At 45.2% G+C, this 24358-nt stretch overlaps 1 protein-coding gene across 29 annotated transcripts in view; it reads right to left on the bottom strand.

Annotated features, from left to right (window-relative positions):
- LPP (LIM domain containing preferred translocation partner in lipoma) overlaps positions 1-24358 on the bottom strand; it is a 456239-nt gene that overhangs the window by 49614 nt on the left and 382267 nt on the right. For 28 of the 29 annotated variants that reach the window (XM_075004755.1, XM_075004762.1, XM_075004750.1 and 25 more), the window contains one exon: positions 20942-21111. In XM_075004755.1, coding sequence (XP_074860856.1) covers positions 20942-21111 — 170 coding nt within the window. Of the gene's footprint in view, positions 1-588; positions 1966-20941; positions 21112-24358 lie in introns of those variants that run through there. The other variant, XM_075004778.1, reaches the window with a different exon arrangement.

Here is a 24358-nt window from a genome sequence, read left to right as displayed (position 1 = left end):
AATTCTGAGTTGCCTCAATCTGATTTTCAAAAGTGACTGAAGCCCTTAAGAAGCCCAGCAGATCAAAACCTATGATTAAAAAACATTTAAAAATCTAGATTTTTATTGAATATTTTTATGTTAAGGCCTAAACATAAAATAAACTTTTAAAATAATTTGAATTAAACAAAAAATTAATATTTAAAATCATTACATGTTTTCTGATGGAGTTTTATAGTCAGACCACTGTACTGGTGGCAGTCACTGGCTAAGCACCAGGCACCAGAGTTTGTTAAAATGTTAAACTAGCTTTTGACAGCAGCAGCTTTTTCTGCAGGTATCGAGAGAATATTTTCTTCATTTCAATTTGTTCAACCAGTTCAGTTCACTTAATAGTTTATTCAACACTAAAAAAACACTTTGGAGCCAAAAAAGCAGAGAAGGCTGTTTTCCACTTCCAAATTATGAATAAAAATTAGGCGTGAGAGGATGAGATCGACTAATTCTACAATCTTGAAGGACATAGTGACCAGAAACAACCAGCTCAATTCACTAACTACTATGTCATTTATTTAGTAAATTAGTTTTGAACACTTTTTTGCTGTGTAGCCAACACACTTAAAATAATTTTATTTATTTAATTTAAAACAACGTTAAATGCTGTTTTCATGCATTTTTCATTGAAATTCCCATTTCTATCCAATGCAGTGAGCTGCAAATCATGCATAAAAATAATTATTTTCTCATAAATAGCAACATGTCAGCTCACCATTTTATAGCAATTTAAAATTACTGTAATAATTAAGAATCTGAATATGTGGTATAATTACTTAAAATGTGTAAATATATACCAGCCAGTGAGACTAAACTTTCTTTAAGAGTATAAATAAAATGCACAAATGCAAGACAAGATTAAAATTGAATATTTACATCAAGGTTCCTTGGTCTCTGATTAATTCATGATTTAAATGGGTAATTATCACATACTGTGATAATTAGGTTCCTAAATCACCTTAGATGCTTTTGAAAAATTCACCCAATGTTTCAATTTAGTTTTTTAAATTTAACATGAATCTAAATGTTTTTAAAAAACAAGATACAGCTTTGAAAAATTAATATGTGCAGTGTATTAAAATCTACTATTACGTCTGGTGTACACAAACGTTTTTCCAGTATAACTATTTCACTAGGGGGTTTTGCATTACTTTACGCATATAGGCTACGTCTATATTGTAGTGGTATTTTGAAATAAGCTATTCTGGAAGAGATTTTCTAGAATAGCTTATCTTGTAATAATGCTGCTTCACACAATATGCGTTTTGAAATAGCGCTCAGCTATTTTGAAATAGAGCATCTACACACAATAAAGCCTATTTCAAAACAGAGCCACTGGATGCACTATGGCTTATTTTGAAATAGGTTCTATTCCCTGTCTACACAGCCCCTATTTTGAAATATGCACTATTCCTTGTGGAATGAGGTTTACTTATTTTGAAATAAGCCAACTGCTATTTTGAAATGACTGTGATATAGTGGTTGCATTGTGTAGATGCTAGCAGTTACTTTGAAATAGCAGCTGTTATTCTGAAATAACTTTGCTGGGTAGACATGCCCATAGTTGTGAATATCATATAAACTTTTGGTATAAAGTAAGGTTGCCAGGTGTCCAGATTTTTTCAGGATTGTGACTCTTTTGAGATAGCTGTTCCAGGAATCTGTAAGGCTGCTCAGTACACTACTAGCTGTTCAGTTTGATGGGCTAAGTAAGGATCAGCCCAGATGTCCCACTTCTTTTGTAGCTCAGAGATGATAACTTAAGAGACAAGCCCGAAGTATTCAATATCCAAATTTAAGGTCCTGATTAACGGAAGCATGCCTGTCCAAGGCAGAATACAAAAACACACCTAGCTGCTGTCCTGGAGAGAAAGGGTATGGGTAACGGTAAGTCTTTTCCTGAACCATTGCTTTGTACTTTCCACTGTCAACCTGAAAGCCAAAATGACCATTTTAGTATCAATGTTACAGAAGATCGAAAACCCAAAAGCACACAAAGCTAGAAGCCAATCTGATGTTCTGTTATAATAAGCTAACATATTATAGTAATACATGTAAAGATGTGATTTTTTTTTTAACTTCCAGGGACGACGTGCCTTTTACTACCCCATTGCTTATTCTAAAATACAGACACATCAAGGAGAGGAGAACATTCTGAAGACAAAATGCCCCGGCCAAAGAATGTAAAATAGAAGTGTCAAAACATTTTATGTGGTGTTATATGCTCATCTGTTTTAGAGACAGAAAGGATTAAATACATTTACATGATGGAAAGAAAAACTGTTTAAACAACAATAAAAAAGATTTAGTGGTATTAATAAAGAACTCCCTTAAACCAGCATGTCTCCATTAAAGTAATTAATGGGGCATGAAAGACACTCTAGTGGAAAGTGAACAGGGTTCAGGCTAACCCTTTTTGATTTTTTGCATGATCTCAAGATGGGGTTGTGTGCAAAAATATGCTCTCTAAGGAACATGGGGTGGGGACATTCAAATCTATACAGAAGTGATTTGAAGTGATACTGTGCACGTATGAAGTACAAAGGTTAAGAGAATATTAGGCCAATAATTCTATCTGATTAAACTTTTATCTGAAGAGACAGTAAAATTTACCACATGAATTAAGGATTTTTATTAACAGATGTGAAAGAGTTTGAAAGCTAACTGGCAGAAAGGAAAGAGTTCATTGATTATTTTAAATTAATAATTTTTATTATTTACATGATTATTTTTCTTAGGACAGAGGTGATATTGCCCTAAAACATGAATCTGACTGCAGCTGGTCGCCTGCCATGTATGCTATCCTTTCTGCACATTGGAATGTTTTTCCCTGCACCTGAATAAGGGTTCTTTAAAACACAACCAGCTCTCCTGGACTCCTTCCCCCCTCATATTTGCCTCCCTAGGGATGCTGCCAATCAGTTGCCTGAGGGAGTCAATGGCTGCTTTTCTGAAGCCCAGGGTCCATATCTGGCTGTTCTTCTTTCTTCTTTTTGTCATCTGTGGATGAATCAATTGGAAGCAACAGAGTAGGAGAAAGCCCTGAGTTACTGGTTGATCACGGTATGAACCGGCTATGTGATACAGCCATAAAAACAGCTAATAAAATCCTAAGATGCATCAGGTACCGTTATACAAGGCCGTGGTGACACCTCATCTGGAAGGGTGTGTACAATTCTGGTCTCCCATATGTAAGAGAGATGAATTCAAACTGGAACAGACGCGGAGAACAGCTACTAAGATTTGCTGAAGAGCTCAGACCTTGCGAAGAGACTTACAAGAGCTTGGTGTGTTTAGCCTCACCAAACGAAGGTGGAGGGGAGACATGACTGCCTTCTACAAACACATCAGAGGAATAAGCACCAGAGAAGGAGAGGAATTCATTAAGTTAAGAACCAATGTTGGCACAAGAACAAATGGCCTTAAAATGGCCATATGTAAGTTGAGGCTTGAAAGCAGGTGATGGTTTCTAACCATAGAGAGGTTAGAAGGAGCAGCACACAGCTCGTCTGCAATTGCTATTAACAAACGCCCCCAATGGCTGGAGCGGGGAGGGCTCTGAGTTACTTAGAGAATTCTTTCCCGGGTGTCTGGCTGGAGGGTCTTGCTCATACGCTCAGAATCTGACCACCATACTTGGGGCTGGAAAGAAATTTTCCCCAGGTCAGGTTAGCAGAGACCAGGGAGGTTTTTCACCTTCCTCTGCAAAGTGGGGCCTGGGTCACTTGCTGGTTTGAACCAGAGAAAGTGGTGCAATCGCTGCACCTTGAATGCTTTAAATGCAGACTTTGAGGACTTCAGAACTCAGCCACAGGTTATGGATCAACTGCAGCAGTGGGTGGGTGAGGTCCTGGGATGTGCAAGAAGTCAGGCAAGATGATCATGGTGGTCCCCTCTGGCCTAAATGTTTAGGAATTAAAATCTTGCCTTACATGGGATTGCTGTTAAAAAATCTATAAACCCTTGAAGAAAACATCAGATACATTTACCGAGTTCATTTCTTATCCACATGGGAGTGTCTGAAGTCAGGGCCATGTCGTAAGGAGTTCAGACAGACTTCTGAGTCCCTAAGCAAAACCATTTCACTTTCTCACAGTACATAAGATCAATCCAGCTCTTAATCTGTACAACAGGGTAAAAGGCAGAATCCCCCTGAAAACGACATGCTGTGTCTAAGCTACACATTCCTTGGTATCAAGTATCAGAGGAGTAGCCATGTTAGTCTGGATCTCTAACAGCAACGAAGGGTCCTGTGGCACCTTATAGACTAACAGAAAAGTTTTGACTAACACGTCCACCCCTCTGATACTTGACATTCCTTGGGAAATCTCTTTCAATATACACTGGAAATGTGTGTCCATCCGACTATCTGTCCATTTGTTCAAGAACTCCTCCTAAACGGGAAGAGCCAGGCCCACCAAATTTGGTACACAGCTTCCTCTGACCATAACTTAGAGCGAGGTCAGAGTTTGGTTGTGCTGGAACAACGGGATGTGTGTGAAATGCTATTGTTTTGCATCAAATGGAAAGGGAGGAGTATGAGAACAGGGACGGTCATATGCATGACCACAGGGAAGGCAGCAAGCACAGGGGACCACTAACAAGTACACCAGTGATCTCACTTGAGGCCTGGCAGTACAGCCCCCGCCAGCCAGGCCTGTCCTGGGGAGCACTGGCAGGCAGCCTGAGAGGCCAATTCAGCCTTTCGGCTGGCCCCAGGAGAAGTCAGTGGCCATGGTGCACCCACATGCTGTTAACCCTGGGGAGCAGCTGGTGGGTGGGGACTCACTCACCCCAGACCAACCCCAGAGAGAAGCTGGAGTAAGTCTATTAGAATATTGTTTAAAAAAGAAAAGAAAAAAAACATGCCAAGGGACACCAAGGGCAAAGCAAACTATGCCACGTCTTACATCTCCTTGGTATCATGAAACAACCCCTCTACCAAGCCTGGGGCTCCTATATGTATAAAGTGATGCACAACCCGCACATTAATGTAGCTGTCTCCCTCTAGGCAGGCTGTTTTGTTGACACTAATGAGTAACAACTATCAGTACTCTAGGTCTTGCTGGTTGCTCTTCCAACATGTTCTCTGCCAACAATAAGAGCTGTTACATGCACAACGTACAGTAACTTCTCATCCTTGGCAAGGCCCAAGCTAAGAATTAAACTCCAGCTGTAATCGGGACCGACTTCTGGTAAAATGCCTCAGTGGATGATTAATTGTTTTCAGCTGATATTATTCTTGGCCTACAGTATTGCAGTCAGTACAGCCGGGAGTGGGGAGGGGATGCACGGGGGAGGTACCTTCTCTCTCTGTGTGCCTGCAGCACTCACAATGCAGCTCAGAATCAATAAACTCTCCCTCTTGTCACCAATGCTGTTTGTTGCCCTTTCGCTTGGCCAGAATTATACTGTTCTTCTAACCAGAAATCTACCAAACCCATTGGGGTTTGCGCGTGTATGATGGCAAGTGAGACATTTTTCTCTACTGCAAATAAACACTGCGTACAGCTGTACTAACGCTGCCAAGTGACTGAAAAAATGGAGTCTTTCTCGAGGCAGGATCAATGCAAAGATGGGACTTTTGGCCAACACAAAACTCCTTATGCCAAGGTTTCAACTAAGAGACCTACTGAAGCAGCATTCACAAAGGCTATGTTCCACACCCCCTCTCTTCTCTAGTCAGGAGATCTGCAAACCGCTGTTGGGACTAGGTTGTTGAGATATCAACAAGACTATTTGTTCTCTGGAAAAAACTAGTAAGGGTAAATCAGACCTGCTACCTTCAGACTATAAACAAGCAGAGTCAGTCCTAATACCGAAAGCATCATTGGCAAGGATTAGCTGCAGGTGAAAGGCCTTAAACTGATATCTCTGGCTACTAATAAGGTCAGCAATTCAGTGCTAATCCATTGACTGATGTGCAAATAAATCTCCCACTGCCCTAAACCAATGGCAAAAAATTAACCATAAATACTTGAATATTAAGTATTTATTGAAGACCAGGTTTTCAGAACTATATTACATGGCTTAAATGCTAGGAGTTTTCTCCACAGCACCTCTGGCTAAATACCACAGACTGGATGGAACATCTACAAAGAAACTTACAACTACAATAGTCTTAGGTGACGGAACTGCAGATTTTCAGCACAAATGTGAAGAGTGTGCTCTTGTATGGATGTGAGAACTGGCATACGAAAAGGTCTTCAAATCACAAGCTACAGACATTCATTAACGGATGCCGGAGGCACATTTTCTTCGCATCAAATGGCAAGATTGGTCACAAACAAGGAGCTTTGGAACAGAGCAGGACAAGAACCACTTGATGTTCAAATCAAGAGAAGAAAGTGGGGATGGCTGGGCCACATTCTCAGAAAACCATCACCCAGCATAGTCCATCAAGCTCTCACATAGAACCTGCAAGGAAAATGTAAAAGAGGAAGACCTCAGACAACGTGGAGAAGATCTACTGAGACTGAAGTAATAACTGGGGTACTCCTGGGGTCAGCTAGAAGCTTTGTTCCAAGACAGAGTGAAGTGGAGGAGACTTGTAGATGACTTAGCTCCACCCGGAATACAAGGATTTAAGTCAAGTCAAGTCACGTCACACACACAAATGATAACAAATCAAAGCCACCTTAAGAAAATCGTCTCTGATCAGTGTTAGGCTAAAGGCTAGAATAATATGTTGTGGCTGAGCAATGATGCCCTACCGTCACTCCGTGCCTGACGAGCAATCTCATGTCCACATTACGTGTATCATACTAGTGCCTGAGCTCCTAGTGTGGGATCACAGCCCCACTGTGCTAGGAGCTGCACACTGCTGAAATAGAGTGAGAGTCCTTAGTTCAAAGCAGCAGGCAGCCCTAGTTACAAAAGGGGGGATGGTGGAGGAAAGATGAACTTGTGATTAAATATTTGTATTCCCGTTGCACAGAGGGGCCTGGGCCTGGATGAGGCTGCCTTTGTGACAGGAACAATCCAGACGTGGAACAAATAGAGAGTCCTGCCCCAAGGAGCTGATAATCAAAGTGTAACACAAGAGATGGATATGACAGAACGGAGAGTGCAAGGAAGTAATGAGATGCTATTGATCTGAATGGTGGGCACTACACTAGGTCTGTGGGGGAAGAGCTAGATTCTCTTCCCGGTTCCATATGACCCCGGACAAGACAAATCACTGACTCTCTCTGGGCCTCAGTTTCCATCTGTCAAATAAGAATAAAGAACCACCGTTCTCCCCACGCATGGCTGCGTGTACTGCAAATTTCTGGGGGGCAGGGACTGTCTCTCGCTCTGTTTGCTCAGCACAACAGGGTCCAGTATCAGCATGGGCTCTGGGTGCTACAGAAGTAACAATAACAAGGGACGAACCACACAGGTGGTTTGGTGGGAGGAGGAGAAGATTACAGTAAAAAAAGCCTATGAGAGTGCCCTAGCTCTCAGCACAGTTCAACACCTTACCCAGCAGTGACTTCTTTTAAAGTAGAGAGTAACTTTTCCCATACACAGATGATTGAGATGAATGAGATGATCCTCTGACATCACAACCCACCAGTGTTCTAACAGCAGGACACGAGCGCTACTGTACCTTTAACGAGCAATCTCTCTGCACAACCGAGAAAAGCTGCTGTCTTGAAATCTCATTGGGCTGGCCAAAAGGAAGGGTGATTTCTTTGCAGGAATTCAGTGTTATTCACCAGGGCTGGGAAATCCACTAGAGAACATGTAGTAGCTTAACACTGTAGGATGGCAGCTTGTCCCTTCCCATTTCATCTTACCTCTGTGACATCAAGAACATCTGCCTCCAAAATTTCTAATTTCAGGGCCTTCCTGAACAATGTGTCTCCTTCACTCGTTGCCCTGAATGCATTCTTTTAAATATGAGAAATGCTCACTAATTAGAAAAAGCCTGAAAGAAAACACAGTCTCTCCACGGCTTAGTATGGCTGTGTCTACACTAGAGAGTTTGTTGACAAAACCTGTGGAGCGTCCACATTCCCAAGGTGTTTTGTCGACAGTAAATAGAAACAACGTGGCACTTTTGTTGACACTGTTCTTTGGCTCCCCCATGAGGCAGAACAGCTCTGTCGACTTCTGTCTGGATGTTATAGGGGTGCATTTCGTTGACAGATCGGGCTTCTTGGACTCCAGGAAGCCCTGTCTGCTGTGCTTTCGGTTAGCCGTTCTGTTGAAAGAGCGGCTGGGTAGTTGTGCTGCTCTCTGTTGGCAGAGAGGATCGCTCTTTCGATCTGCTTTGCGGTCTAGCCACAATCTCTTGACAGAAGTTTTGCCGGCAGATCTCTTCCAACAGTAACTTCTGCCAACAGATTGCTCTAGTGTAGACATATCCTAAGAGAACAGAGCTTCTGTGGAAAGCAAGTCCCTCTTCCAGAGCCACATACCTGTAGCAAGGGACAAAAGATTTGGGCTTTGTCAAACCAGCAGGGAAAGGATTTGCAGAGTCAAGAGCTCCCCCTGAGCAACAAAAACAGTCCGTTCCCTGATATGTCCATCTTTTTGCAGGAAGGATGTGTAGGGCTGACCAGCCCCTGGGGTAGACTGAAACACTAAAAGTAAATGATCTAAACTAACAGCTCTCAGGGCTCATAGCTCCCAGATATGCGGACTGCTGCACGTTGGGTGGGGGAGGGAGAGCAGGAGGCAATGCAGTATGGAAAGGAGGTCGGCAGCCTGCAGTGGGGAAAGAACAGGTTAAGAGCTATTTAGAAAAGCTAGTGGTATACAAATCCATGGGTCCGCATTTAATGCATCCCAGGATACTGAGGTAATTGGCAGATGTCACTGCAGAGCCTTTGGCTATTGTCTTTGAAAACTCATGGAGATTGGGAGAGATCCCGGATGACTGGAAAAAGGCGAATGTCGTACCCATCTTTAAAAAAGAAAAGAAGGACAATCCAGGGAACTATAGACCGGTCAGCCTTAGCTCAACCCTGGAAAAATCATGGAGGGGATCCTCAAGTAATCCATTCTGAAGCACTTGTAAGAGGGGAAAGTGATTAGGAATAGTCAGCATGGACTCACCAAGGGCAAGTCATGCCTGGCCAATCTGATTAGCGTCTGGTAGCCGATGGATGCGATATACCTTGACGTTAGCTAAACTTTTGTTACAGTCTCCCATAAGTTAAGTACGTATGGATTGGATACATGGACCGTAAAGTGGATAGAAAGCTGGATGGATGGTTGGGCCCAATAGGTAGTGCTCAATGGCTCAATGTCTGGTTGGCAGTCAGTTTCAAGCGGAGTGCCCCAAGGATCGGTTCTAGGGCCAGTATTCTTTGACATCTTTATTAATGATAATGACAGTGGGTTAAGCTTAGAGGCAGAAGTAACAGAAGTGATGTTGTAGTTGGTGTCTGCTATAGACTGCCGGATTAGGGAGATGACGTAAATGAGGATTTCTTCAGACAGCTAAGTGAAGCATCCAAATCACAGGCCCTGGTTCTCATGGGAGACTTTAATCATCCGGACATTTGTTGGGAGACCAATACAGCAGCACGCAGACAATCCAGGAAGTTCTTGGAGAATGTTGGGGATAACTTCTTGGTACAAGTGCTGAAGGAACTGACCAGAGGCCGTGCACAACTTGACCTGCTGCTCACAAACAGGGAAGAACTAGTAGGAGAAGTAGAAGTGGATGGAAACCTGTGCTGCAATGACCATGAGATCGTAGATTTTAGGATCTGGACAAAAGGAAGAAAGGTGAGCAGTAACATACAGACCCTTGATTTCAAAAGAGCAGACTTCGACTCCCTGAGAGAACTGATGAGCAGGATCCCTTGGGAAATGAAGATGAAGGGGAAAAGAGGTCAAGAGAATTGGCAGTATTTTAAAGAAGACTTACTGAAGGCACAGAAACAAACCATCCCGCTGCATAGCTAGAAATGCAAACATAGTAGGCAGCCAGATTGGCTTAACACGGGAATCCTTAATCAGCTTAAACTCAAAAAGGATGCATACAAGAAATGGAAACGTGAACAGCTGATTAAGAAGGAGTATAAACATATGGCTGGGAAATGCCAGGGAGTAATCAGGAGAGCGAAACCACAACTGGAACTGCAGCTGGCAAGAGATGTGAAGAGTAACAAGAAGGGTTTCTACAGGCATGTGAACAATAAACGGGCTATCAGAGAAGGTGTGGGGCCATTACTGGATGAGGGAGGTAACCTAGTGACAGATGATGTAGGAAAAGTACTCAGTGCTTTTTTTGCCTCAATCTTCCCGGACAAAGTCAACTCCCACATGATGGTCCTAGATAATGCAGTATGGGAAGGTGGAGGGCAGCCATCTGTGGGGAAGGAACAAGTTCTGAGCTATCTAGAAAAACTAGATGTACACAAATCCATGGGTCTGGATTTAATGCACCTGAGGGTACTGAGGGAATTGGAACATGTCATTGCTAAACCTTTGGCCATTATCTTTGAAGACTCTTGGAATTCAGGAGAGATCCCAGATGACTGATGACCAATGATACAGCTAAAAGCAACTTTGAAGAGATCACAGTGGATTACGTAACCTTAGGAAGGAAGATCAAGGAATATGGTGCACAAGTGCTGTTCTCATCTATCCTCCCTGTGGAAGGAAGGGGTCTGAGTAGGGATTGTCAAATCACACAGGTAAATTCGTTGTTGCGTAGGTGGTGTAGCAGGAAAGGACTTGGTCTCTTTTGACCATGGGACTCTCTTTCATGAACAGGGATTGCTGGGAAGAGATGGGATCCACCTAATGAAGAGAGGAAAGAGCATCTTTGTGGCCAGGCTTGCAAACCTAGTGAGGAGGGCTTTAAACTAGGTTTGTGGGGGAAGGTGACACAAGCCCTGAGGTAAATGGGGAAGGAGGACAGAACAATCAAGCAGGTTTCTGAGGGAATTGGCAGAGGTCATTGCTGAACCTTTGGCCATTATCTCTGAAGACTTTTGGAGATCAGGAGACATACCAGATGACTGGAAAAAGGCAAACATAGTGCCCATCTTTAAAAAAGGAAAGAAGGACAATCCAGGGAACTATAGACCCATCAGCCTTACCTCAATCCCTGGGAAAATAATGGAGGGGATCTTCAAAGAATCCATTTTGGAGCACTTGGAAGAGGGGAAAGTGATCAAAAGTAGCCAACATGGATTCACCAGGGGCAAATCCTGCCGGACCAATCTGATTAGCTTCTATGATGAGGTAACTGGCTCTGTGGACATGGTGAAGTCAGTAGATGTGATATACCTTGACTTCAGCAAAGCTTTTGATACAGTCTCCCACAACATTCTTGTCCATAAGTTAAGGAAATATGGATTGCATCCTTGGACTATACGATGGATAGAAAGCTGGCTTGATGGTTGGGCCCAACGGGTAGTGGTCTATGTCTCAATATCTGGATGGTGGTTGGTTTCAAGCAGAGTGCCGCAACGCTTGGTTCTGGGGCCGTTGTTGTTCAATATCTTTGTTAATGACATGGATGAGGGACTGGACTGCACCCTCTGCAAGTTTGCGGATGACACAAAAGTAGGAGGAGAGGTAGATACGTTGGAGGGTAGAGAGAGAATCCAGAGTGACCTGGATAAATTGGAGGACTGGGCCAAAAGAAATCTGATGTGGTTCAACAAGGGTTCAACATATGTAGAGTCCTGCACCCAAGCGATGTTACAGGCTGGGGACCAACTGGCTCAGCAGCAGTACGACGGAAAGGGACCTAGGGGTTATGGTGGATGAAAGGCTGGATATGAGCAAACAGTGTGCCCAAGTAGCCAAGAAGGCTAACAGCATACTAGGGTGCATTAGGATAAGCATTTTGAGCAGATCTAGAGAAGTTGTTGTTCCCCTCTATTTGGCAGCAGAGGGCAACAAAAAAGATTAGGTGGCTGGAGCACAAGACCTATGAGGAGAGGCTGAGGGATTTGGGCTTGTTTAATTTACAGAAGAAAAGACTGAGGGGTGATTTAATAGCAGCCTTCAGCTTCCTGAAGGGGAACTCTAAAGAGGAGGGTGAGAAACTGTTCTCAGTGGTGTCAGATGACAGAACAAGGAGTAATGGCCTGAAGTTAAAGGAGGAGAGGTGTAGGTTAGATATTAGGAAAAACTACTTCACCAGGAGGGTGGTGAAGCACTGGAATGTGTTGCCTAGAGAGATGGTGGAACCTCCATCCCTCAAGGTTTTTACATCCTGGCTTGACAAGGTCCTGGCTGGGATGACTTGGTGGGGGTTGATCCTGCTTGAAGCAGGGGGCTGGATCAGAAGACCTCCTGAGGTCCCTTCCAGCCCTATGATTCTATGACCTGGATGAGGGGATGGATTAGACCCTCAGCAAATTTGCAGATGACACGAAGTTATGGGAACAGGTAGGAGGGTAGGGGTACGGTCCAGAGTGACCTAGACAAATTGGAGGACTGGGCAAAAAGAAATCTGATGAGGTTCAACAAGGACAAGAGCAGAGTCCAGCACTTGTGATAGAAGAATCCCAAGCAATATTGCAGGCTGGATGCCAACTGGTTAAGTAGCAGTGCAGCAGTGAAGAACCTGGGGATTATGGTGGATGAGAGCCTGGCTATGAGTCAACAGTGTGCCCTTGTAGCCAAGAAGGCTAATAGCATATTGGGGTGCATTAGGAGAAACATTTCCAGCAGATCTAGAGAAGTTATTATTCCCCTCTACTCAGCACTGGTGAGGCCTCATGTGGAGTATTGCCTCCAGTTCTGGGCCCCCTACTATAGAAAGGATGTGGATGCATTGGAGCAAGTCTAGCAGAAAATGATTAAGGGCTTGGAGCACATGACCTATGGGAGGCTGAAGGATGGGGGCTTATTTAGGTTGCAGAAGAGAAGAGTGAGGGGTGATTTGATAGCAGCCTTCAATTTCCTGAATGGGGGCTCTAAAGAGGATGGAGAGAGGCTGGTCTCAGTAGTGATGGACAGCAAAACAAGAAGTGATGGTCTGAAGTTACAGAGGGAGAGGTGTCAATTAGATATTAAGAAAAACTACTTCACCAGGAGGGTGGTGAAGCACCGAAATTTGTTACTTACAGAAGTGGTAGAATCTCCATCCCTAGACGTTTTTAAGTCCCGGCTTGACAAAGTCCTGTTTGGGATAATTTAGTTGGGGCTGATCCTGCTTTAGGCAGGCAGCTGGACTTGATGACCTCCTGTGGCCCCTTCCAGCCCTGGGGATCTAATTTATGATTCTATAAGGGGAATTGAATCAGCACAATATCTGACAGTCCACTAAACTGACAGTGTACAAGGCTGTAGCCCTGACCAGTCTCTTGTATGGCTGTGAAACCTGGACCTCGTACAGAAAACATAAAACTGCTGGAGCGCTTCCACACACACAGCCTGAGGTCAATATTGCACATGTGATGTCAGGACAGAGTTACGAACCTGGAAGTCCTGGACAGAGCAGGAACCATGAGCATCGAAGCCATGATTCTGAAAGCCCAGCTTCACTGGACAGGGCACGTCATAGGAATGGAGGAGTCAAGAATCTCTAAGCAACTCCGCTACGGTGGACTCTCTCAGGGCAAAAGGAATCAAGGCAGGCCTCGCAAGAGGTATAAAGACCACGTGAAGGCCAACATTGCTCATGCTGGTTTAAAACCAGATCAGCGAGAGCAGCATGCAAAAGACTGAATAGGCTGGCGTGCTCTCGTACGACATGCGTACGACAACTTTGAAGAGAGCGACACGTACGCCTCATTGATGCTTGTGAGAGGAAGAAAGCAACAGCAGCAGCCGCACTAACAGAACCAGGACAATTTCCTTGTCCCCACTGTGAACGCCCATGCCGTTCAAAGCTTGGACTTGTCCGCCACATGCGAGTCCACGACTGATGAGCCTGTGCAAGCTCCAGACGTCATCGTCAGACACGACGGACTACCTACTACGGCTAAGGGGAGTTAGCATGCTGCACTGTGCCGATTGCACTAGCTGGGGGCAATTATGCCACTCCTGTTAGAGGGCTTTGGAACTAGCTGGACAGCAGGACCCATTCTCAAGCCTTGGCAGAGCTCTAGCAGGTAAGCGGAGGATTTAATATGGGATGATGTGCATTTTGTTAGCACACGCCCCCAGCTTTGTCTCTAAAGGCAGCCTGCAGAGATACCTAGCCTCTGGCATCTGGAAATATGGACTTTCAATGCATGGCCAAGCACATCCTGCTGCATTGCGAACAGATTGATCTCATTATCCTCAAGCCACTGCTAACTAATAGGTGTCTGGTCTGGCATTGAATATCCCCAGCCAAGGTGATCCCATCACCTCTTGGCAAGGCCCCGTGTTCTGAAGTTTTACATCACACTCCCCTGGCATTTTCCCTGCTGGAGCTTCAGCACATGGACAGCTTGTTCTGTCCTTGTTGGCTAATGAGTGTAATTGGTCCTTGTCCTCTCTGTAATGACCCACCTGCTCTCTATAGCCGTTGCTGCTCCTCATCACCCCACCCTCTCTTTTTACAGCCATCTACTCAAAAAGAGACTATTCGCTTGAAAAAGAAAAGGGAAAAATACTCTGTTCATTTTGTTTCCTGACAAAATATTCACAACAGTATCTCCCTCCCACCACCGCTCTGCCAGGTGACTGGGAAGGACAGAAACTTCCTAGCTCCACAAAAACAACATGCAAAAGTTCACAGGGGGAGGACTGGGGCACTGATTATTACCTCCTCTGTTTTTGCACCTCCTAGACTCTGGAGCTCCTGGAGACCCCTGAGGTAAATCAGAGCAGTTCTGTCCTACGTCCTGGCTGCAGCAATTCCCAAAGGATCATCCCGCTGTCCAAAGTAGCAGGAGCAAAGAACACCCTGGCCAGGCTCCCCAGTGGCTCTCACCCAACCCTTTCCAAACATGGAATCAGTCGGATCAGAATGTAGCAACTGGTAGAGCTGCCAACCCTCCAGGAATGTCCTGGCATCTCAAGGAATTACAGATTTGAAGGAATTGAAGAACACATTATGCATAGGCGCTGACTCCGTGCATGCTCCAGGGCTGGACCATCCCTGGGAAAAAATTACCTGGTACTGAGCATGCACTGGCAGTCAGCTCTCCCCAGCACCTCCTGTTCGCTGGGGACTCCACCCATCAACTCCTCTCCTTCCTGCCTTCCCTCCCAATTACTGCAGCTATTTTGCAGTGAGCAGAAGGCCATGGGAGGAAAGAGGAGCAGGGATGGAGTGCACTCAAGGGAGAGGGTGAGAAGAAGCAGACCAGGGGGTAAGGATTTGGTGGCAGGGTCTGGGGTGCACTGGGGGGTTGATTATCCCTGGAGTCCAGAGGAAGCCAGAGCCTACCATCTTATGTGATGGAAATACCAGGAATACACCAGCTAACGTGGGCTGACCCTAGCCACTGCAGCGTACTAATGTAACCCCACACTGACTTGGTGTGCCACTCTGTCCCTCCTGCCCCACACTGTGGTGGCTGGGCCAACGAGGGATGCTGATGAGCCTGCTATAGCCTTAGCTAGCAGAGCTGGGTCTTTGAGACCCTAATGTCTCAAATTCTATTCCCACTGCTGACAATCCGCTTAGGGGCATCATGTTACATTACCAGCACAAAGCAGCAGCTCCAAAGACATGGAATACAGAATAATGCCCATCTCAATTAAATTCTTTGAGGGCAAATGCATTCCATGATCTGAGGAGTGCACGACTTCATGTTTCTGCTTGACTTGTCACTTTGAATTCAAACTCTTCGGAAAACATACATAATAGTCTTAATGATCCCATTGAGCAGTCTAAATTCAAATTGCCGAGCACTCGCAATACCATACTGGCAACACTTTCCATAAATTACTTTCAAATTCAATATGTCGCTTGACAAAAACAAGAATAAAGGGCTTAAAAATCATAAAACATTCTCTAAATTACAGCTCCTCTTTTCTTGTACAATTTAAATTGTTCCATGGTTACTAAATTAGTGCTGAAATATCTACATACATAATTCAGAATTATTTTTAAAAATAGAGGTAATCTTACGAAGGGAATTGACCTCAGACTTAAAATCTACGCATGCTCCTGCACCAGGCTCTCTCTCTCTCTCCACCACCCCTGCTCCCCTTTCAAAAGCAATCCGCCCCGGTCTAACTTCTCCCATCCACATTAACAGGACTTTTGCCATTTATTTCAGTGAGGGGCAGATACAGAGTCAGAGTCCAAGGCCAGAAGGAACCATCGGATCATCAAGGGAGACCTCATGCAAAAATTATCAATGAATCAAATGCTAAATCCTACCACAAGTGAGTGTTGCCCAGGCTCTACCTGAATTGCTGCAACATCACTGGGTCATGTCATACCAACACTGAAATCTATTCATGTAACATGTGACACTTTCTATGTCTCACTGAGATCCAGGCCCTACTGTGCAATGCAAACATAGAACTAAAAAGCCCATCTAAATGGACAAGATAGACAAAGAGTGGGAGAAAGGGAGTATTATTATCCCCTATTTACACCAGAGGAATAGAATTGCACAAAGATTAGGGTAACACTTTCAAATCCCGTTCACCTAATGCACCATATGCATTCAAGGCCCACTGAAAATTAATGGGTCAATCTCTTTGGTGACTTACAAACTTTTTAAAAATTTTGCCCTACACGATTTCCCCAAGGAAGCTGGCAACACAGGGGAAAAGAACACTGAGAGCCTTCAGTAGCAGCAGGAATTGGACCCTGATCTCCTGAGTCTTGGGCTGGTGCCTGAATTACAGAACCACCTGATTTGCCCACACCTAAGTGGAGAACTTCTAATGTGCCTTCTTTGAAATAGAAGGGCAGCTCTGGCTCAGGAAAAACTTTGCTGTTTTGTTATTTCATCACTCACTGCTTCCATCCTTCTTCTTTTCTGAGCTCCGTCGGCTTTGGGTACAGAACATTTTCAGTTTGCCTGAATTCTTTATGCTTTCTACCTTCCTCAGGGCCTGGCACTTGGTGACCTTGACTCATAAACAACATGGGGGTAAACCTGCCAGAGTACTCAACATCGTCTTGCCGTCAGTAGTAACTACAAATGTATTTGCCTCTCTTAGGACTTGGCCCTACAGATTGTTTATCACTGACGGTTACAATATGGAGAGTGATTGCCAAGAAGCAGAGATGAAGAATGGAAGGAAATTTCCATGTCCCAGAGAAAGTCATCAGGACATCAAAGAACATTCCCATCCTCAAAATAGCAGCATCCCCTGCCAGACCTGCATGTCTGGTTAACCTTGTGTTCAGTCCTTATGGTAATACGGTAGCTGGAAAGCAGACAGCTGGCACTGTTCTAACATCTTGCTCTTCAATCTTTTATGACGATGTTTGCAATATTACCCTTAACCACTTCCTTATACAAAAACTTTCCCCAAATACTAAGGAAGGAAACCGAAGGCTTTTGGCAGCAAATTTCTTTGTAAGGGGAAAAAGTATATTAATAATGACAACAGACTGTAGTTGAGCTACACAGCTCATGTCTGTATTGGAGGATCTAGTTAGATTGGAGACGTGTCACATTTTAGGGGTCATTAAGCTGGCTGCAGCAGTCATGGGGTGATGCATTTGCCGCACGTTCACACTCTACTTATCATAACTGCTTTTAGATGACTGCAAGCAACTTGCGGGAGGAGGCTGGTGGAGTTTTAGCAATAAAATAAATAATCCTGAGCACAAGCATGAACAGCAGAATTAAAGCTGCATTGTAGGCTATGGCAATTGCAGCACAACAGTTGGCAGACTGTATACCCTCCTTTGGGTGCTTAAAAGTTAGGAACCAGCTCTGGGATCAAACTTAAGTTCTCAATACCAGGTTGCATTTTTATTTAGAGATGAGGACCAGGAATTGTTTCAAGGAATGAGTTACTGCAGTACCTTTTGGACCTGAGCCTGTTTGTGCATTTTGTTTTAAGAGAGACACTGATAAATAAAATAATAGAGATACAAATGAACTTCTCCAGTCTGGCACCCTCAGGACTGGACCGGTGCTGAACCAGAGACTTGGCTGAACCACAGAGGGTCAATATCGTCTAGCAGCATTGCCAAGACTTTCACTGCTTACGGGGCTCTTAGAAGACCTTCAGGGTTAAATCAGAGCTAAATAACAGCATGGAACCCTGAGAGCCAGGATGGGTGGTGGAAAACACACTCTGACAACAGGAAACTTGGCCATACCCATGTTAAGTGGACATCTAGCTAATTAAAATCATGCCGGACCATGGATGATGTTGCTGCATCAGAACATGACAGAGTAGAGAGGCTCAACATGTACTTCTGCAGGCTGTTTATCATCAGTACTGACCAGTAGCACGGTCCGGAGTAAACAAGGGTAACTAGAGTTTACCAGCTTCTCACTGGGGTGTTTGGGGGGGGGGCGTTGAGGTGGGGAGGGGACATAGAATGAATTTAGTTTAGGTTAGTTTTCCCTTTTTTGTTTTGTTTTGTTTTTTTAATTTTTAACACCAGATTGCAATATTGATGAATGAAACATAATTTCTGTTGCAACCTTAATATGTCTTCCTTACTGCTCTACCACCACAAGAGTCACATCAGACACATGGAAACATTTGGCCATTTTTAATTGTTCAAAAACTTCCATTTTCTTTGCCCGTGGCCTGACTCTGAAGACACACATGGTGCAGTCACTCAGCAAGAACTATCCAAAGAGCAATCAGTTCTTAGTCTATAAATCTGGTTGAGGCAAACCCATTTTGTCTTCTTTCATATCAGAGAAGCAGCATGAGTGAGTGGTTCAAGGCTTGGAACGGAAGCCAAGAATTCCTGGGCCCGGAACTGCAGCTCTTGGGTAACTCTACCGAGCAATGCCCATTTATGCCGGGTGAGAATTTGGCCTCTACTTTGTAAGCCTGGTTCAGTGGCTGATTTACCATACAGCCATGTGCACACCCTTCAGGCCCTAACTCAGCAAAGCACATAATGTGAAACGGACTCGCAAGCAGCCTTAGCCTCCAGAGTCATTTCTGAAATGGAGTGTGGGCTCTAGAGTTACCAAGACACTTTTTGAAAATACAGGCTTATTTTCCATTTCAGACAATGGGACTTAGGCATGTGCTTAAAGTCAAGCACACGCTTAAAGGCTTTGCTGTCAAGTGTTAAATGCTTGGTTCCAGTTTCCCGATCTGGGTGTTTGAAATCACTACCTGTATTGTATAATGTTATGGGTATGCAACTCCATTAATGCTGTTTTCACGTCAGCAAGAGCTTGGATTCCCAGAAGGGTTTTGTGCCAATCTTTAAGCTGCCTTTTTTTTTTGGTGGATTGTGTAGGTGAATATTTAAAAGACATTCCCCCTCCCCCTGCAATCATTTCAAAGTAGCTATAAAAATATAAAGCTTATCCTTTCCTCTGTCTTCAAAGCTGCGCTGTGGAATTTACTTTTGCAGAGGCGGCACAAAATTATCCTTGTTTCATCCCTTAAAAAGATAGACGATAAATGTGAAAGAAGATGAGGGACAGAATCCTTCTGTATTTTTCCTCTCATCCTTTTATCTCCCAATGGAGGAAGTTTTCTGAACCCTGGCCAACAATTCACTCAGGCTAATGAAGTGTATAAGTAATGGGATTAAATAATCTCAACCCATTATTACAGTGGCTAATGCAGATGTTCGCAAAGACTAAAGCAGATGCGCAGCAAAATCGTGTCTGATTTAGAAAAAATGTATTAACCTAACAATAGATCCCAAGCTGAAGTGAGAGACATTTAAACCACAGTGATATAAAGGGCTGCTTGAATGTGTTAAGACATAAGGTGCAATGAATCATGGCCTCCTCTCCACGGCCAACACATGTGCCACAATCATTTAAATGCTAACATTAAAAGGAGAAATGGTTTAGAAGGCAAATATATAGTAAAAAAAAATCTTTTCAGTTCTACAAGCCAATAAACAGGGACCATCCACCACTGCCACCATACATAAAGCCAAATCAATCTGCCATTATTGTATCCAAAACTTCAGCAAAGGACATATAGCAACGGCAATGAACTATAAGGCATTGTTATCATGCTCTGAAGTAAACGTGACAATAAATAATAACAAATGATGAAAGAATACCAAGGAATTAAATATTTTAAGTAACAAATGGGATTCAGATCTCAGGTGGCATGAAGGCCTGATTCTGGGAGCTGCTCAACCCTCATTTCCCACCGATTCCCATGTGAATGCAGAGGGCTCAGCGTCTCCCAGGAGGTACTCAGCTCCTGACAGGACAGACTCCTGAGCTTGCAAAGGAAATATTCTGCAACTTTGCTTATTCTAAACCTAGGGACTATAACCAAACTTTTGCACCCAAATGTCAAAACACTACGACACTGCAAATGCCTGGACTTGAAGGGTGACCGATGATCTTTTTTTCCCCAGGAAATTATAAAACATAAAAACAAAGGCGTACAAAATGAGGTGTGAACCTCCAAAGGCATCTGGACTCAAAGGCCCCTGTGTGGGCTCCTACTGATTTCAAAGGGCAATGGACGAAGTCTAAGATTTGGATGCTATTTGGTGGCTTTTGTCTTCCTGTTGAGTTACACCCTGATTCTTCAGTCCCACTTCTCATTCAGTGGGAGCTTCGCTTACATAAAGACTTTAGCATCAGGATTCTGACAGAGGAAGGCTTTCCGGAACAGGGCTTTGTCCTGAGAGCGATGGGAATCTAAGACAGGCTTAGATTATCACATCAAAAAGACCTTCTATTTCAGCATATTTGTTTCAAGGCTTGGATGGGAACCAGAAATCAGGTGCAAGAAACCACGTGTAAAAAATAACACCACTTGTTTTGGATATCATGGATGGGTCTATGTTTATGCTATCCAAGTTGAGTTGCTCGCCCTTAACTGTAAGGTAGAGGTACAAGAGGGACTGGGGTATCATCAGATGTCTGATCTTTGTGGGTTTGCGTGCAGGGTGAAAATGAGCCTCGGCACTTACAATGTAGCAGGGTTCACAGTAGGCTCTCTTTTCCACCGCGTAGAAAGGCTGGCCCTTCAGCTTGTTGCCACACGTCATGCAGGTGAAACATTCCACGTGGAACACCTGGTCCATGGCGGTGCAGCCAGTGCCTTCCCCGATGACATTCTCCCCACAACGGGCACAGCGGCCTGGGGGAAGAGAAGAAGAGGCACCATAGTCATCTCACACTGGTGAATGTCGGGGTTCTAGGGTGCTATTTTGAGGTACAGAGCATCACAGCATCGTCAAATACAATTCCTCCCCTCCGTCACAAAGAACAGTTTCATGCCTAGAAAAGATTTGCACATTCTGGCAGATGAGATGCTTCTGGTGCCTGGCCCCAGGCTCTGGTGCCTTTTCACTCATATGTCATTTGATCAAAAGCAGCCCAGACTGATGGGGACCAACACTCATCACGCACAGAAAGCTGTTGGGTGGCCTCCGCGAATGATCTAGGCCAGTACCACTGCAGCTCCCCACATTGTCATTACAGGAACTGCCCGCACAAGAAGCAGCGCCACGGAGTGGGGGGGCTCAAAAAATTAAGGACTGAATGGCTATGAAGACTGTGATACCAATCTCACACTTGCAGGCTTACAAATCTACAGAAAAAAACAACACAGGGCACAGACAGAGACACAGTACCCAGCAGGCATGGACAACGGACAGGCTGGGAGAGACCGGTGGTGAAATGCTTTGCAGGATGCATGATTTAAAGGGGAGGAAGGCTGAGGGGACTGGCTTGGCTCAGGGAAGGGCACTTCTGAAAAGAAGCCCAGGCTACAGCAGATGCAAAGGGGAAGGTACTCAGTGCAGTCTGTGAAAAGCCTCGCTCCAAGGGGCATCATTCAGTCCAGGCCCATTCTGTGTTCTATGCTAGTGATTCCTGATGTTACACACCACTAGCAGTTGGTGTTGAAAATGAGTTAGCTCAGACCTGGAAGAGGAGAGATTGCCAGGTTCCCAGCTGGTAAAAACCAGTAGGATTCCACTGAATTCAATAAAGCAATAACAGATTTACAGCAGGGTGACCAGATGTCACGATCTAATCAAGACCGGCCTGATATTAGGGGCTTTGTCTTATATAGGCAACTATGTAGCCCCTTCACCATCACCTAAAAAACAGAGTGTCCTGTTTTTTTCATATTTGCTAAGCGGTCAGCCTTATTTCAACCTCTTAGGTTTCTATCCCACCAAAGATGACCAAGATTTCACCGGCATATCTAGTTTCCTGCAAGGATAATTTCTGTCCCCCTCATTTTCAGACTTGTCTGATGTTACTGTAATGCTGACAGACCCAGGCTACGTCTACACGTGAAGCCAACATCGAAATAGGCTATTTCGATGAGTAACGTCTACACGTCCTCCAGGGCTGGCAACGTCGATGTTCAACTTCGACGTTGCGCAGCACCACATCGAAATAGGCGCTGCGAGGGAACGTCTACACGCCAAAGTAGCACACATCGAAATAAGGGTGCCAGGCACAGCTGCAGACAGAGTCACAGGGCGGACTCAACAGCAAGCCGCTCCCTTAAAGGGCCCCTCCCAGACACAGTTGCACTAAACAACACAAGATACACAGAGCCAACAACTGGTTGCAGACCCTGTGCCTGCAGCATGGATCCCCAGCTGCCGCAGCAGCAGCCAGAAGCCCTGGGCTAAGGGCTGCTGCCCCACGGTGACCATAGAGTCCCGCAGGGGCTGGAGAGAGAGCGTCTCTCAACCCCTCAGCTGATGGCCGCCATGGCGGACCCCGCTATTTTGAAGTTGCGGGACACGCAACGACTACACGGTCCCTACTTCGACGTTGAACGTCGAAGTAGGGCGCTATTCCTATCCCCTCATGAGGTTAGCGACTTCAACGTCTCGCCGCCTAACGTCGAAGTTAACTTCGAAATAGCACCCGGCGCGTGTAGCCGTGACGGGCGCTATTTCGAAGTTAGTGCCGCTACTTCGAAGTAGCGTGCATGTGTAGACACAGCTCCAGGCAGCTGGCCCCAGGGATAGAACCTGTGAGCATAGCATCTAAAGCCCTGCCCTCTACCCCATGAGCTAAAGGCCAGCTGGCACTCAGCTGAGGCGGTAGAGCAGAGACTTCACTCACCCTAGTATGAGGTCTCAGTACCTCTGGGTACTACATTATTTACAGTTTTTATTGCCACAGTGCTTAGAGACCCACTCAAGGACCAGGACTGCTTGGTGCTAGGAGCTGTACAAACACAGAGAAAAACCATGTGCCTTGTCCCAAAAGACTTCCAATTTAAGTACAAGACAAGAGACAACAGATGGATAGGCAGGTGGGAGAGCAGAAGGGAACAGTGAGACAATATTACATCACACATCTGGGCCTTCACAGGTGGAGTGTGATGGTTGCTAGGAAGTAAAGAGCGAAGATACACCAGGAGGTAGCTGCTCAAGGCGTTGAAATGGCACCACACACTCTATTTAAATATCTCTTTTCATATAAATTAGCCAGGCCTGGAAGATGCAGTAATTTAGTGGATTGTGCTTATCTTTTAAAAAAAAATATTGCAAAGCTTAAAACAAAAATCAGCCTGTCCGAAAGTGGCTGAACTTTCTCTGGCTGTGCCAGGGAACAGGTGATGATGACGACATTACCATCCCGGCCTTTGCAGCTTCTTTACTCCCCAAGCTTGCACAGGGTACGGCTGCATAGCACTGCTGTGCTGCACAAGCACACCTCAGCGGCCGGTAAAGGGATTCCAGCATATGAAGCATGGAAGGCACTTTCTGACCCTTCTGGATCAGAGGTAAGGAGATGGCTGAGCTTCCTTAGGAGAGCTCGGAATGGAACCCCCACCACTCGGAACTGTGATGTGACAGCAGAGCCCTGGCAGTGTCAGACACACAATACAGATCTTGCCATGAGCAGCTAACCGTCTGAGCAGCCCAGTGGAAATACTCTAAGTCCAAGAGCAGAGAGGAGACAATTCACTCCCGGTGCCCTGGTTCTCATCTGTGCCTCCTCTTATGGGGATGTCCCTGGGAAAGGAGTAATTTAGGGTGCCAGGGCTGTTCTGATGGGGTAGCTGGGCCTGGAGCAAGCCCCACCCAGTACCACAGGTGTGAGGCCCCAGGTAACACCCCCCCCCCACACACATGCTGCAGGTCCACCCCTACTCCTCTGCGCTCCCACCCTGACCCCCTCCCCGACCAGGCTGGCTGAGGATTACCTGGGACAGGGCATGGGGGTGGAAGGCAGTGGCAGAGGGTCACTGCCTCTAGCCTCTCTGCCCCCACCCCAGCATGCACCATGTGGGCGGCAGCGTCCTCCACCATGCTGCGCCCTCCCTGTCTGCTGAGCCCAGCTTGTGCATTGGCAGGTCGGAGGAGGTTACTTCCCGCTGCCGTGGTGAATCAAGACCCAGCTGGCTG

This window comes from Carettochelys insculpta, chromosome 10 (genome assembly GCF_033958435.1).
Source record: "Carettochelys insculpta isolate YL-2023 chromosome 10, ASM3395843v1, whole genome shotgun sequence".
NCBI classification, from domain to species: Eukaryota; Metazoa; Chordata; order Testudines; family Carettochelyidae; genus Carettochelys; species Carettochelys insculpta.
This window is presented reverse-complemented; position numbering and strand designations above follow the sequence as displayed.